Source organism: Pelophylax lessonae, assembly GCF_965119305.1.
Source record: "Pelophylax lessonae genome assembly, chromosome: 4".
In the NCBI taxonomy this organism is placed as follows: Eukaryota; Metazoa; Chordata; class Amphibia; order Anura; family Ranidae; genus Pelophylax; species Pelophylax lessonae.
Window position 1 is genome coordinate 28617080 of NC_138771.1, and position 16499 is coordinate 28633578.

The window sequence follows — 16499 nt, forward strand, 5'->3', positions numbered from 1 at the left end:
CACACAGTAGACTTTGGAAGGATTATCATTTATGGGATACTATTATTATCTCGTGTAGCTATGATGTTGTGTTTGGTTATTTAATGCGGTAGGCATCTTAAAGTCCCAAACAAGGAAATGTTTTTCAAATACATCATAAAAGCTGCAAGGGTTAAATGCTCCTTTTTAGCTCTAGTGGGTGTGGTGTCTCACCTCTCTTTTGACAATACCCCACAGATTCTCTATGGGATTTAGGTCAGGTGAGTTTGCTGGCCAATCAAGCACAATGATACCATGATCTCAGTGGTGTATTTTGGTTTTGTGCTGCCCTAGGCAAGACTAAAATTGGGCACCCCCCCTCCTATGTAAATTTGCCCACCCCTTCCTGTTTAACGAATGTGACTACCTAACAGCAAGAACCCACAAAATCTTTTGAGAGGGGGTGGAAGAGAGAGGGTGGGAGATCAAGAGATGGTGGGTGAGGGGGGGGGGGTGAGAGAGAGAAAGGGGGGTAGGAGAAAAAGAGGGAGAGAGGTGGTGGGCAAGAGAGGAGGTGGTGGGCAAGAGGGGGGAGATGGTGGGCGAGGGGGGGGGGTTAGAGAAGAGGGGGGGGTGAGAGAGGAGGGGGGAAGAGAGGAGAGGGGGAGATGAGAGAGAGAGAGAGGGGATGAGAGAGAGAAAGGGGGGGCAGGGCCAGGAAGTCACAGCTGTGACATCACTGGTTGCTAGACGTCAGGTGGCTCTAGCAACTAGTGGCCAATAGAGTCTCAGGCGGAGACTGGGGCAGCCCCCCTGCAAAGTTCTGCCCTAGGCCAAAATACAGCACTGCATGATCTTCAAACCAGGTTTTGGTACTTTTGGTACTTTTTGCAGTGTGGGCAGGTGCCAAGTCCTGCTGAAAAATTAAATCAGCATCTCCATAAAGCTGGTTAACAGAGGGAAGCATGAAGTGCTCTAGAATTTCCTGGTAGAGGGTTGGGCTGACTTCAGACTTGATAAAACACAGTGGACCAACACCAGCAGATGACATGGCTCCCCAAATCATCATGGAATGTGGAAACTTTTGCATTTCATTTGGAAATGAAGGTCCCAGAGTCTGGAGGAGGAGTGGAGAGGCACGGAATCCAAGTTGCACAAGGTCCAGTGTGAAGTTTCCACAGTCAGTGATGATTTGGGGAGTCATGTCATCTGCTGGTGTTGGCCCACTGTGTTTTATCAAGTCCAAAGTCAGTACAGACCTCTACCAGGAAATTCTACAGCACTTCATGCTTCCCTCTGCTGACCAGCTTTATGGAGATGCTGATTTCATTTTCCAGCAGGACTTGGCACCGCCCACACTGCCAAAACTACCAATACCTGGTCACATGATCATGGTGTCACTGTGTTTGATTGGCCAGCAAACTCCCCTGAGCTAAACTCCATAGAGAATCCGTGGGGTATTGTCAAGAGGAAGATGAGAGATATCAGACCTATCAATGCAGATGAGCTGAAGGCCGCTATCAAAGCAACCTGGGCTTCCATAACACCTCAGCAGTGCCACAGGCTGATCGCCTCCATGCCACGCCACATTGATGCAGTGATTCATGAAAAAGGAGCCCCGACCAAGTATTGAGTGCATACTATACAGTATATGGACATACTTTTCAGTAAGCCAACATTTCTGTATTAAAAATCTTTTTCTTTTTTTATTGGTTTTATGTCATTTTCTAATTTTCTGAAACACTGAATTTTGAGTTTTCACTGGCTGTAAGCCATAATCATCAAAATTAAAAGAAAGAAATGCTTGAAATATATCACTGTGTGTGGAAGACGTCTATATAAAATATGAGTTTCACTTTTTGAATTGAATTACTGAAATAAATAAACTTTTTTGATGATATTCTAATTTTATGAGATGCACCTGTAAAGTGCTGCGTAAATTGGCAGGACTTTATAAGTACCTGCAATAAAATAATAAAAATAAAATGAACAACATCAAAACCAGGTACCCGCTCCCCCCCCCCCCCCTCAAAAAAGTGTCAAATGTGGCAGTGGAGGGGAGGAGGGTGCGAGCAAGCGGAACCTTTTGGGTGGAGCTCCGCTTTAAGAATAGTTGGGGCTTTAAAGTGGAACTTCAGTCTCCTAATCAATATTAATGGTTTTAAATTGAGTAAATAGATAGGAAAATAGATATCATTAGTGGACATTAAACATCTGGGTTATCCTATACAGGTCATTTATGTGCGCAAGGGACGATTTTATATTTTTTTATATTGTTTTAAATTTATGAAAAATATTTTTGGCGTTTTATAAAATATATATCTTATATATTGTATATTTATTGTTTTAAAGAGTTTTTTTTTTCCATTTCTTCAGTTAGTTCCTGTTTTTTTTTTGCCTAGGCAAAATGATGTCATATGTCCCAGGAGTTTTCAGGATGGGAGGAGAGGAGGAGGGGTTTTCTCAGCTAAGTACATTCTCCTACCCGCATGCCTGAGCTAAGGGCAGATGGATTCCAGGAAGTAAATGTTACATGAATCATCTGGTCTTCCGCTAGATGGCCACTGCCAGAAATGTTAGGGGTTCTTATATCAAAGTTATTTCTCAACAAAAGAAAGCATGGAGACATGGATGGATGGATGGATGGATCAGGGAGTTTGCTTTAAATATTAAAAATGAATTAAATAGTGTTTTTGGTTTGTGGTGCTCAGATGCAGTGAAGATCCGCTTTAAACATACTTAGAGGACATTGAGACATGCACACATGATCTGACCACTCTCCACCAAAGAGGGTAAAAAAAAGGGCGGGGCACAGCACACATTTGGAAGCTTGGCTTGGTTGCACTTGCAGCTTAAAGCTGAACTCTGATAAAAGTAAACGTTTTCCTATGCAGTAGGGGCTGCATCCACAGTGAAAAGGGTAACTGCTCATTTATATCCAGGGCATACCTCCCAACTTTTTCAGATGGGAACAAAAAAAACACCTATTAGCAAAAGTATGTAGGCATAGGACACACACCCTGCCACGCCCCCTTAAAGGAGAATAATACAAAAAAAAAATGATTAGTTAAACACACAAGTGCTTTTTTTTTTTTTTTTTTTATATACCATGACTATTCCTTTATATTGGCTTTTGAAAATTTACACATGAAGCAATTTAGAAATTGGATGAAAGGTTTAGCACTGGGAAACACTTTTTGAAAGATAAATAGTGCATTTTATATACAACTATATAGATCAGATCAATATGAGGGACAAATGAGGAGGAAAGAGGGACAGAGGGACTTTGTTCCAAATCAGGGAAAGTTCCTCGGAATCCGGGACAGTCCCTCGGAATCAGGGAAAGTCCCTCGGAATCAGGGACAGTTGGGAGCTATGCTGGGTGACAATGAAAAGTGATTTTACTCTCACAGTCTTATACAGACACAGGGGTCTCCAAATAGTGAACACGTGCCCCTGACATTATCAAGACTGATGCAGGGTCACTAGCCTGGGGAGTGCAGTCTGCCAGGGAAACGGAGGATCAGGTAAGTAAAAGTGATTTTACCATCCCCCACACTGGGGTTCTTTAAACTTTTCAATACAAGGACCACATAGTATATTTAATAAATATTTGCAGGCCACAAAAACACATTTTTTATTAAAGGGAGCCCCCCCCCCCCCCCATATCAAAGTCTCGCTTACATCAGGGAGCCCCTCAGAGTACCCCATACATCAGGGTCCCTATCAGAGCCTTCCTTACATTGGGGTCCCTATTAGGGTCCATATAAGAGTCTTCCTTACATCATGGTCCCCATTAGAGCCCCCCCCCCTTACATCAGGGTCCCTATCAGAGCCTTCCTTACATCAGGATCCCCATTAGAGTCCCCCCCCTTACATCAGGGTCCTAATTAAAGCCCACCCCCCTTACATCAGGGTCCCTATCAGAGCCTTCCTTACATCAGGATCCCCATTAGAATCCCCTATTACATCAGGGTCCCTATCAGAGCCTTCCTTACCTCAGGATCCCCATTAGAGTCCCCCCCTTACATCAGGGTCCCAATTAAAGCCCTCCCTTACATAAGGGTCCCTATCAGAGCCTTCCTTACATCAGGAACCCCATTAGAGTCCCCTCTTATGTCAGGGTCCCTATCAGTGTCTTCTTTACATCAGGGTCCACATTAGAGTCCCCCCTTACATCAGGGTCCCCATTACATCAGAGTCTCTCCTTACATCAGTTAAAAGCAGAGGCCATAGTCAGCCTCTACTGACCTGAATCCTCAATATGTGCACATTGAGGATATGCTATTGACCCTAGCCGCAGGCCGTATAAAATTCTGTAGTGGGCCAGATAGTTTGGACACCCCTGCACTAGATTAAATGAGTAGTTAACCATTTATATTTTTCTCAAGGTTGGGCTTTAATGTTATAAAGGAGGACAGGGCCATGATGTGACAGCTCTTGTACCAGTCTATCTGTAGGGGAACAACAACAACTCAACAAGGCTTTCCAACTTCTCTGAAGGACTATGTCCAGGGCTTTTTTTCAGCGGGAACGCGGGGGAACGCAGTTCCGGCACCTCCAGTCTGAATGTATGCAATGGCAAAGGGATGCTGGGGTCAGTGGGGTGAGCTGAAGGACTTATTGATGCTGGCTAATGGGGGATCTATTGTTGCTGGGGTGAATCTATTGTTGCTGGAGGGCATTTTGTTGTGGGATGGGCTATTTTGCAGTGGAGGATTTATTGTTGCTTGGGGGAACTATTGTTGCTGGGGGGGCTTTTGTTGTTGGGGAGGGTCTATTGTTGCAGGGGAGGATTTATTGGGGGGCGATTGTTGCAGGGGAAGATTTATTGTTGCTTGGGGGAACTATTGTTGCTGGGGGGGCTTTTGTTGTTGGGGAGGGTCTATTGTTGCAGGGGAGGATTTATTGGGGTGCGATTGTTGCAGGGGAAGATTTAATGTTGCTTGGGGGAACTATTGTTGCTGGGGGGCTTTTGTTGTTGGGGAGGGTCTATTGTTGCAGGGGAGGATTTATCGGGGGGGGGGGGGCGATTGTTGCAGGGGAAGATTTATTGTTGCTTGGGGGAACTATTGTTGCTGGGGGGCTTTTGTTGTTGCGGAGGGTCTATTGTTGCAGGGGAGGATTTATTGGGGGGTGATTGTTGCAGGGGAAGATTTATTGTTGCTTGGGGGAACTATTGTTGCTGGGGGGCTTTTGTTGTTGGGGATGGTCTATTGTTGCAGGGGAGGATTTATCGGGGGGGGGGGCGATTGTTGCAGGGGAAGATTTATTGTTGCTGAGGGGATCTATTGTTGGGGGGAGGGGTCTATTGTTGCTGATTCCAGGGGATCTATTTTACTGCTTTTCTAGTTATCATTACAAATTCCATACAAATTATCTAGAACCGTAACATGATACTTGGTTCTGTATTCTCTAAAAGGGGGGGTACTGGTGGGTGGGTAGAGGGTGGAACCAAAGGACAGCCCTCGGAGGTGGGTAGGGGGTGGAGACAAGGGGTGACTCAAAAGCGGGGAGTACCTGCACCTATTCTTGGAGAAAAAAAGCCCTGACTATGTCCAATGCAGGGCAGTAAACCCCAGCCCGGCCGGCCATGAGATCATTACCAGATAGGACTATAAGCCCTGTTGGGTTTTTCAAACTGGACCTTTTCCTATGAATCTATTATCCTGGTCCACCTACCTGATATTCCTCCACCTCCAGCCTGTACTTCGCCTTCATCCTAAGCAGTTCATCTTCAAGCCTAGTTTTGAGGGCCAGAAGCTCCTCGTATTCCTTGCGGATTTTCTCGAACTCTAGCCTGTGTATTGTGACTTCGTCTTCTGCTCCATGCCGGTCCTCCTCGCTCAGCCTCAGGATCCTCTCCAGTTCCTCAATCTTCTTCTGATAGAAGAGGAAAGCATCCTTCCATGAGTCGGACAGCTCCAGCGAGAAGCTCTGTACCTCGGTTAAGCTGAGTTTGGGTCGTAGAACCTCTTGCATGGTCATTTGCAATGGCCTCTGGAAAGCCTGATCTCTCAGGGCTGTCATTTCCTCTTCATGGGAACCCTGAAGTATTTGACACTCTTGCTGCAACTGAATGTACAGCTGCTCCAAGGCGGCTTGGCTTTTCTGCGCTTGTTGCAGATCTTGCTTGTGTTGGGCCAGCTGTTGGTCAATCTTGAGCCTCATTTTCCGCACTTGTTCCCATAATTCCTGTAATTCTTGCAGCTCTTGAAAAAGGTTGTCTCTCTGTAGCTCCGCTTCGCATTTCTGCACGGTGAGGTCTTCTACTCTCCTCCTCAGTTCGCACATCTCGGAGTGGTAGACTTGCGCCCACTCTGCCCCTCGCTCCGAGCGAAGACTGTGAACTTCTTCCACCAGGTGCTGGTTCTCTGTCTCTAGTTGCCTGACCCTGGACAAATACTGGTCCAGACGCCTGTTCAGTTCATTAAGCTGGGATTTCTCATCCCCAAATCCTCCTCGTACGTACAGCATCTTGACAAATGACTTGGACCCTTCCTTGCTCCTCTTTTTGTTTGTCTGTTGAAATGGTCCTTCTTCTAGGAGTCTTCTCTCATCAGCCTTTCCTCATCAGAGCCCCTTGGTGCAGTGACAGAGAATGAGCTGTGATGCAGTAGGGAGTGACAGTACAAGGAGGAGTTCACTGACACTGGACTTCTGAGCAGGACTTTCCAAAAAAGAGTTGCAACAGAAAGGGAACAAATATGCTGTGTTGTGGGTGGTAATCTATCGCCATCTACTGGAACAATAATGCTCTTACATCAAAGATAAAATAACACAGCCAAAACTTTTTTTCACTTTAGACAGAGCAGGAAATGTTCAAAGTAGAATAAAAGGCAAAGTCGTTTTTTTTATTTATTTTTTTTTTATATTGGATAAAGTAAAGATGCCCATAAATAAAATTATTTTTCTTTTCGATCAGCCAGCTGTCCGAACGAAAAAAAAACAAAACAGATTTCCCCATTCACACAAAGCGAGATGGACGGAGAACTCCTGTATTCTTTTTTTTTTTCCATAAAAGTTTTTATTGAGGAAATATAGGCAAAACATGAAAACTTCAAATAGTGACAATGGTAAAGAGAATGCGACGCAGCGCATAAACAAGTTACATTGCTTCAAACAAAATATCAAAAACATTTTATAACTTATAACTAGATAACTAAATAACTAGATAACTAGATAACTTTATAACTTATAACTAGAACTCCTGTATTCTGACAGCAGTACACGCTGATTGACAAACGTTTTCCAACATTCCCGTCCAACAGAAGTCGATTGTAAAGCCCCGTACACACGTACCGATCGTCGGCCGACAGAACGTCCTACAAATGTTCGCGGCTGGTGTGTTTGTTGTTTGTCTGTTGAAAAGTGCTCTAAACTTGCCCAGGACATTTGTCTTCCGACAGAAAATGACGTCACTACGTTCCACGCACGTTCGCCGCTACAAAAGAGGAAGTGAGTGTTTGGCCGTGACCCTTCTGGGCATCTCGCGCTGATTTCGGTAGCATTTGTTTGGTTGACGACATTTCGCTATTTTCCGAGACATCGTTCGAGAATTTATTATGGCGACCGTGAATTCGTCCGTTGCTGTCGTTAGTGTTGGAGTTTTGGCTCTGAGACGACGTACGAGCAATAGGAAGAAGAAGCGGACCTCCTGGACGAAAAATTGGCTGCTTAACCGTGATCAATTTTCTCATATGTCCTTGCTGAGGGAGCTCCAGGAAAATAATCCTGATGACTTCAGGAATTATTTGAGGATGACGGATCCCATCTTTTACCGTCTTCTTGCCCTGGTGTCCCCCTATATTCTGAAGCAGGATACTTGTATGCGGCTTGCAATTACTCCTGAGCAAAGGTTAATTGCGACGTTGAGGTATCTTGCAACAGGGAGAAGCCTGCAGGATCTGAAGTTCACCACAGGCATCTCCCCCCAAGCTGTTGGAGTCATCATCCCTGAGACCTGCTCTGCCATCATCAAGGTCTTGCAGAAGGACTATATCAAGGTATGTTTGATTTTTTACATTACATTACATGTATTACTAGTTTCACCCGAATTATGATGTTTTTGGATGTACAGCAATTGACACAGGCCATTATTTGTAAACTACCCTCTGTCCGCATGCACATAGTAGTAAAGATGTAGATTATCTTTAACCATTTGTAAAATTACCCACTAACCACCCCACCATTCTCTCCTATGTGTCCCTAAACGCATTGCCTGTTAACAGTATTTTGAATTTGGGTCATTTTATTGCTTTCCCTCAAACAATTATTCCTTGGCCAATGTTTTAGTACCTAGTTAATGATTTATCTAAAATACATCAGTCCATCCATTCCCACCTATGATTCTGTATGTTTATGTAATGATGTTAAAACCTTCACTGACCACAAGCCCTTATTGATGTATAAATGCCCAGTTTTACTTACCCATCCCCCACCCACATGCTAAATCTCAAAGTCAGCATATACCAAAGCTCAAGTTCAGAGGTCTTCAAACTATGGCCCACCAGTTGTTCACGAACTTCAATTTCCATCATGCCTAGTCATGTCTGTGAATGTCAGAGAATTACAAGGCCTCATGGGATGTGTAGTTCTGCAACAGCTGGAGGGCCGTAGTTTGTAAATCTCAGCTCTAGCTGGTGAGTATAATGGGCCATACACACTAGAAGATTGTCAGAACAATTTATCCTTCCGATTTACCAAAACCAAATAATATGAGGTCCAACAAACACTTTCAAATCCTATGCAATCTGGTAGGCCCTTGCACTACATAGAAAAGGTAAATCTGCACGAAAAAGTCTTCAGAGAATCTTCTAGTGTGTATGGCCCTTTACAATATAAGAACAATAGGAGGTTGAAAAGAAATGTATGTAGATGTTACATCCCCATATCCAAACCTTTGCCTTCCTGTTGTATATTTTTTTAGCAAGTTGCATAAGCATTTAACAGACAACTGTGTGTGTAATTAATAATGTGATGTGCTCAAGCACTAATTTTATTTTTTTTATTTTTTTTTATTTTTTCCCCACAGTTTCCTTCAAACGCAGAGCAATGGCTGGAGATTTCTGATCAATTTCTGGAGAAGTGGAATTTTCCCAATTGTGGGGGTGCTATTGATGGGAAGCACGTCCGCATTGTCCCCCCTCCGAATTCCGGCACATTTTATTATAATTATAAAGGTTTTTTTAGTATAGTCATGCTAGCCATAGTTAATGCAAACTATGAGTTTATTTTTTTGGATATTGGCAAAAATGGCCGCAATTCGGATGGGGGAGTTATTGATCAGACGGAGTTCGCTCGTCATCTAAAGAACGGCACTCTGAACCTGCCATCCAGGGAGCAAACTGTTGAGGGTATGAGCTTTGTGTTTATCGCAGATGAGGCTTTTGCGCTTGGGGAGCATCTCATGAAGCCCTACCCTCAGAGGAACCTCACCCCAGACCAAAGGATTTACAACTACCGGTTGTCCAGAGCTCGCAGAGTTGTGGAGAATGCCTTCGGGATAATGGCCAACCGGTTCCGGATATTCCTGACGTCCATAAACCTGGCACTGTACAAAGTGGATAATGTGGTCTTGTGTTGCTGCATTTTGCACAACTTCCTACGCAGGAATGCACAAAATTATGTATTGCAGCAACTGGATACTGACCCTGCTATGCCAGGTACAAGTGGAGAGGCCCAACCTTCTAACCAAGTGGAGTCCATGCCGTCAATGGAAGTTGGACGGTCAGCATTGGCATCACACAGGGCCCGTCAGATCCGCCAGGAATATCTGGACTATTTCGTGGGGAGAGGAGCTGTGTCCTGGCAGCAATCACTGTCACAAACACATTAATCTTGTTAAAGATTGGACACACAAGATAAATGTCAGAGATATATTATTTTTCAACACATTAAACAAAAATTGCAATGATTCTGTATTGTGGATTATAATCATTTGGGCACATATGCCAAACACAATTATTTGGGTTAATCATGTGTTATATATGTGTGACTTTGGAAGGGTTAATACATTCATCAGTGTGTTTCTTGACTGTAGTCTCTCACCAGCTGATCCAAAGTGATGATGGCCATGTGTTATTTTTTAGCCAGTGGTGTAAATACAAGGGCCTTCTGCACCCCACAAAATGTACACAAACCCTGTCACATTGAGAACTAGGTCACACCCAAGGTTCATCTAATGTCACCTTATATTGGTGTTCATTGTCCAGAAGTTGCCCATACTATATATTTCAGATAATACATTAGGGTATTAACAAAGTACCTACACCTGTTATGTTGTGTTCATTTATGACATCCTTCTCACTGCCCACCAATGTTAGGATATGTCAGTGTTATGTGAAACTTGATCATTGTTCATCTCAAAGTGTTATATATATATAGGTAATGGAAAGTGAACTAGAGCAACGAACAAGCAATACACTATAGATTACACTGATCTCCCTACACTGATTGCTACTGGCAATATCAATGCCATATTGAATCCTAGGACTGCTAGTACCTTGAGTGTTGAGTCACACTTATGCGATGCGGGAAGTCTGCGACTTTGCAGCCTTCCAGCATTGCATAAGGGTGACCCGCCACTTACTTTTTCCACAGGATTGTATTCCACAAGTGTTAAGCACTGTGCGATCCAATCCAGATACATCAGAAATAAAGGGTCATGTGCGACTTGTATGCGTGTTCAGTGCGAATGTAGCCATACAAAGTGTATGTCTCAATTCACACTGCACATCTGATGGCATGTAATATCGTAGAGCACTGCTCCTTTATTACATGCGATCAGATGTTCATGCGAAAATCAGCTATACAGTTTGTATGGCTCAATTTGCACTGCACTCGCACAAAAGTCGCACATGATGCATTTATTCAGCCGCATCAGGATAGGATCGCACAGTCGTTCAAACTTGTGTGATCCGATCCTGTGTGAAATGTCAGATCGCACTGTGATATGCGTTAAAACTGGGGGTATCTTTAACATTTCATTGACACCTCCAGCAACTTGCATATGGCAGTGTCCCAAATGCTTTCATTAACATGTAAATATGTGAATAGGACAGCCATCATACATTTAGTGCTTCTTTACACAGCTTTAGACCTCGACCCCCCAACGAAAGTCTAATAAAGAATTGAACACACATTGTTGAATGTAAAAATGTTTTAGTATCAAACATTCACAGGGTTAGGGTTAGGGTTAGGGTTAGGGTTAGGGTTAGGGTGTTGGAAAGTGCTTTTCCCAAACTTGGGTACACTCTTTAACATCTGAGTGTCATAAAACTGGCATAAAATATGATATAAAAATAGGAACATCCCAAAACAAACAGTAAAAAATTTAAAATTAATTTTTTTTAAAATTTGGCAAGCATGTCCACAAAATCACGCATCTTTCCTTGCAATGCCGTTGCAGTCTCTTTTATTTGCTCGAGGTCTGAGCAGCATTGAAGAGCCTCACGGGTCAATTTGGCCAATGTGCAACTATGTAATACATGATCTGGAAAATAAAATACAACGGAGTCAATGTGAATCACCTACATGAGGTCATAATATAGAAACATTTGGTGTGCAGGTAATCTTTAAATTCCTCTCGAGTTAATACCTACCCTGTTCTTATGCTCTTTTGCCCTAGGCTCTTCATCTTCCTCCTGACCTCCTCCAATGCTGTTGCTGATGATTCTGCCGGTCTCCTGAGCTTACTATATATTCATTAGGGGTGTGAACGCATGATGACGTCATTGTGAGGGCATGGTTGTAATGTATATATATTAAGATGCAGAGACCAGAGACGGGCAGAATGCACGGCAACAGCATTGGAGGAGGACAGGAGGAAGAAGAAGAGCCTAGGGCAAAAGAGCAGACAACATAAGAGCAGAAGATTGGACAGCAGAAGACTGGAGAGGAGAAGATCCAAAGAGCAGAGTGGAGAAGACCGGACGAAGATCTTTAAGAACATTTCATAAACGTCTCCTGTCGTTATTCACATACACTTCCATTTATGTGGTTAATGTGTAGGGGTACTATGTACCCCATACCCATTCACATAGTGATTGGGGTCTGGGATCTGGGGGCCACCCTTTGTTAAAGGTTGCTTCCAAAGTCCTAGGAACCCCCTGGCCGCATGACCCCCCAAAACCACCAGACAGGGTTGTGGGGATGAGGCTCTTGTCCTCCTCTACATGGGAGTAAGGTGCTTTTGGGTGTGCGGTGCAGAGGCCCCCTGGCCCAAAGCAACAAAACCCCCCCATGTTGAGGGCATGTGTCCTGCTGTGGTCCAGGGGGTGTTTGGTCCGCTTGCTCGTTCTCTTTCCTGGCCTGACAAGCTGCATGCTTGTATAAGGGTCTGGTAGGGGTTTTGGGGGTAACCCACGCTGTCTTTTTGTTGTGGGCATACCCTCAAACTCAATACCACACACAAAAGGCCTGGTTGTGAACTTGGGGGGACACCCACGGTGGGTTCTTCAATTTTTTGGTGTAGTTCCCCCTCAAAAATCTTCACAACGCAAGTGGCCCCGCAAGTCAGAGCATCCTGATCCGACTTACGGTGCGACTTCCATTCAAATAAAGAGGCTCCCATAGGGAACTAGTGTTGTAAATTGGAGGCTAAAAATAACACTGATAAAAATCATTCTGAAAAAACCTACGTGGGCACACAATTGGCTCTTGGACACTTGGTCCTGGTTCCTCCACAGTTTCTGAAGTGGCTTCCATGCTGCTTGGCAAGTTGACAGGAGATATTGGTTCAGACCTGGCTGGGGATGCCACATCCTGGCATGATGCAACATCTGCAATGTAAATTTGTAAGGGAATACAAGAATATAAGGTTAAACAATCATTGCAAATACACATATTTCTATGATCCCACTACACAAAAATCTGTGCCTACAAACCTTCATGTTGCTCTGGTGTCTCATCACTTGTTGGCTCCACCAGAATAAGTTCAGGAATAATGTCTTCATCTACATAATACAAAACATTGGCCGTATCATAAAAGTCACAAGAGGTACATTTGTTAGGACATGGTGCCCTGCTTGATAGCTCTTTTAGTAACAAATATGAAGACATGTACATGGTTATCTACGAAAAATATGGTACATTAATGTTTGACAGTGCATAGGAACCAATTACCTTTAGTGGAATCTGTGCCACCATCTGGGCCCATGTCCTCCTCTTCTTCCACAACTGCCGATGGAGCTGCCAAACCTCTCCTCCTCCTTTCCCATAGTTTGGCACGGAGTTTACGTTTTTCTCCTATTTAAAGGTTTGAATAATAATCTGTGATTAATAGGAATGTTTGCTGAGAAGATTCGTGCAGGAAAGAACGTTCGTTGCAACACAATACATATATTTTTAACTATGGCTTCCTGACTTTTAATGTCATATACTAAAACATCAACAATAGATCGATCAAATCACGACATGACAACTAAAATGAGTAATCTAACTTTTTACATAGACATTATAATCTAGACATGTTAATACAACATACACCAAATTATAAAAAACATATTGCATGATTAAAAAAAAAAAAAAAAATAAAACTTACTTTTTTTCAAAATCCGATGGATTTGGGAAAGCTGATCCTGCTCACGGTGTTTGAGGTCAGACCACCGTTTCCGAATCTGATCTTTCGATCGCTCGACACCGAATTTTTTGACCAAACAGGCCACCACCTTGTCCATGATGCCATCTTTCCTGGCATTGGGCCGATCGTAATTTGCCAACTTTCCATCGTAATCCATTTTTTCTAAAATGGAGACCATCTCCACCATTTCTGGCTTTGACATGGGTGTAGCCCTTGATTTTCGGGTGGCCCAATCACTTCGGCCCCCACTAATTGAGCTCCCAGATTGTTGAGACATGGTTCCTAATTAAACAATGATTATTCCACTGCCTCAGGTGTGAGTGCCGCGTGTAGGCCTGATCTTCGGCACGTACACACCCCTGCACAAGCCCGCCACTGGAGGAGGAGTTGACGCCTGCGCTGTATTTAAAGGACGCCAGATCGTTCGGCCGACGATTCGCTAGCGGACATATCGAGAGTTGGAGCACGATCGAGCGGCGAATCACGACTTTTCCCCACAAACAAAGGTACGACTCTTTTAATAGAAAGTGTGTGTTTTGGGCCCTATACAGCTTTTATTAGGAATATCTTTATTATGTGCCAAAATACATGCTATTTTAATATGTTTTGTGTTGTTTTGTGTCTTGCAGGCATATACTGTCCTGCAATATGGTGGACAATTTCACCACCCACAACTTTCTCATCAGTTTCATTGATGAATTCAGGCAACTGCCGTGTTTGTGGCAAGTCAAGTCCGCAGATTATAAAAATAGAAAACTCAGAAAACAGGCCATGGAACATTTGGTGGCCTTCTACAAGCCCGTCTGTCCTGGGGCAAATTTTGAGTATATACGCAAAAAAATAAACAGTATTCGCACTGCCTACAGGCGGGAGTTAAAAAAAATAGAGGAGTCCACCCAGTCTGGAGCAGGGGCACGGAATGTATATGTACCACGGCTGTGGTACTATGATAACATGCGATTCCTGGCAGACACCATGGAATCCAGGCCGTCAATTTCAACACTGCCTTCTACTTCGGCAGAGGGCTCAGTGTCTGTAGATCCAAGCCAGGATGAGGATTTCCTGGAGGAGAGTTTTACTCAGGTATGGCATTTCACAATATATTGTCTGCTAAAATGTAATCATGTAACAAAATTATAAGCTAAACCATAATTGACCCTTTATGTAAACGGGCATAGCAAGGGGTTGGCATGACAGGCAACCGCCAGGGGCGCAGGCCAAGGGGGGTGGGTCACAAAAACATTGGCATTGTTTTATTGTTTATTTTAACAATCCACTCAGCCTGCACACCCCAGAACCCCCAGTTTGCAGGTGGATTCATGCAGGTGTAAAACATTGAGAGCTGCTTCATGCAGGTGTAAAACATTGAGAGCTGCTTCATGCAGGTGTAAAACATTGAGAGCAGCTGAGCCAAAAAACCAGGAGACTGAGACTGCCTCTCACTGCATCCCCAGCACACCTCCGGTCTTACAAACAGTGCTGCATCCCCAGCCCTTCTCTGGTCCTAACAAACACTGCTGTAGCCTCAGCATTCCTCTGGCTCAACCTTTTTTAATACAAAACTAACAGCTCCTGCAAATGATCCATCCATCCTTGCTTCCATGTCTCTGGTCTCTCACTCTGGGTCAGCAAGGCAGGTGGCTTCCTTATTCCTGTTTCCCTGCACTGCTTCACCCTCAATGCCCTACATCAAGCCCTCTGCAAGTTCAGGCCCCTCTCTCTCTGCAACCCCCTCCTCTCTCTCTCACACCCCCTCTTTCTCTCCCTCTCTCTATCTCTCAACCCTCTCTTTCTTTTTCACACCTGAGACAATGATTGCCCACTACAGAGCTCTACACTGGGCAAACAAGGGGCAAATTAGAAACTTTTAATGCCCTTTAATTTTTTTTGGGGGGGGTGGGTTACAGTTTTACATTGATCTTGGGGGGGGGGGGGTTGTTGCCAAATACAGCTCCTCAACAAGGGCACTGGAGACCCTAGATACGCCACTGTATGTAAAGTCTGCTATTTGTTCACAATAATATAACAAACATGCATTTTTATATACACTATAACATTCTAATCAATTGTTCATTTCATCAACAGGGAAGTGTCACTGAGGAGGAGCCAGGTTGCAGCCAGGAGCCTGGGGAGCCTGTGGAGCCTGAGGAGCCTGAGGAGCCTGCGGAACTCTTTCCACCACCACCTCCTCCTGCCAAACGGAGGCAAAAGAGGAAACACATCGACGACATCACAGATGAATTCATACAGGAGGCCACCATAGCCCTCCGTAGGAAACCGGAGGCAAATGAGTCCTTCGGGAATATGACTGCCAAAATTTTGGATAAGGTGGACCTCAGGCAGTGTCAGTATGCCAGAAAAATTATTCTTGATGTGCTGCAAAAGGCTGAAAACGGCATACTTACTGAGCACAGCCATGCATGCCAGGAGCACCCGTGCCCTCCACCTCCACCTCCACCTCCACCTCCACCTCCACAACACCCACCACCTCGCCAAATGCCACATGGCCAGTGGCAATATGGCCAGCATGATCCAAACCTGCCCTCATGGCAACCTGATTACAGTTACCAGCAACTTTAATTTTTGTAACCCCCTATTATTTATTTTACCCCTGTTTGCCAGTTTCTAGTTTAATTTTGTCCAAATGGACCTTTTTTATGTTTAGTTTATTATACGGAAAGTATTGATGTTTGCTTTGGTTTTTTTTGCTGAGATCCAAAAAATAAAGAAATTGAAAATACAAAATGGCCTATCTGAATTTGTTAACATGTTTAATATTGTGCATAACCTGAAAAATATGTTTTAGACATTAATTCATACAAGAATAAAGGGTCATATCAATAGTTAGATCTTTGGTGTGAAAATACAAAAATAATGGTGAAGAGTTCAAATTATTTAATTATAAAATTTGATAGAACAGATAGAATAGACAAACATTATCTTCATCATAACAGAACAC

The 16499-nt window shown here is 43.8% G+C and overlaps 1 protein-coding gene across 1 annotated transcript in view; it reads right to left on the reverse strand.

Annotated features, from left to right (window-relative positions):
- The window catches only part of SYNM (synemin), a 98379-nt gene extending 91795 nt beyond the window's left edge, over positions 1 to 6584 (reverse strand). Inside the window, exon 1 of the mRNA XM_082253175.1 lies at positions 5641 to 6584. Within this exon, the coding sequence (XP_082109301.1) occupies positions 5641 to 6435 (795 nt within the window). The 5' untranslated portion in view covers positions 6436 to 6584. The remainder of the gene's footprint in view (positions 1 to 5640) is intronic.
- Between the last annotated feature and the right edge of the window lie 9915 nt (positions 6585 to 16499).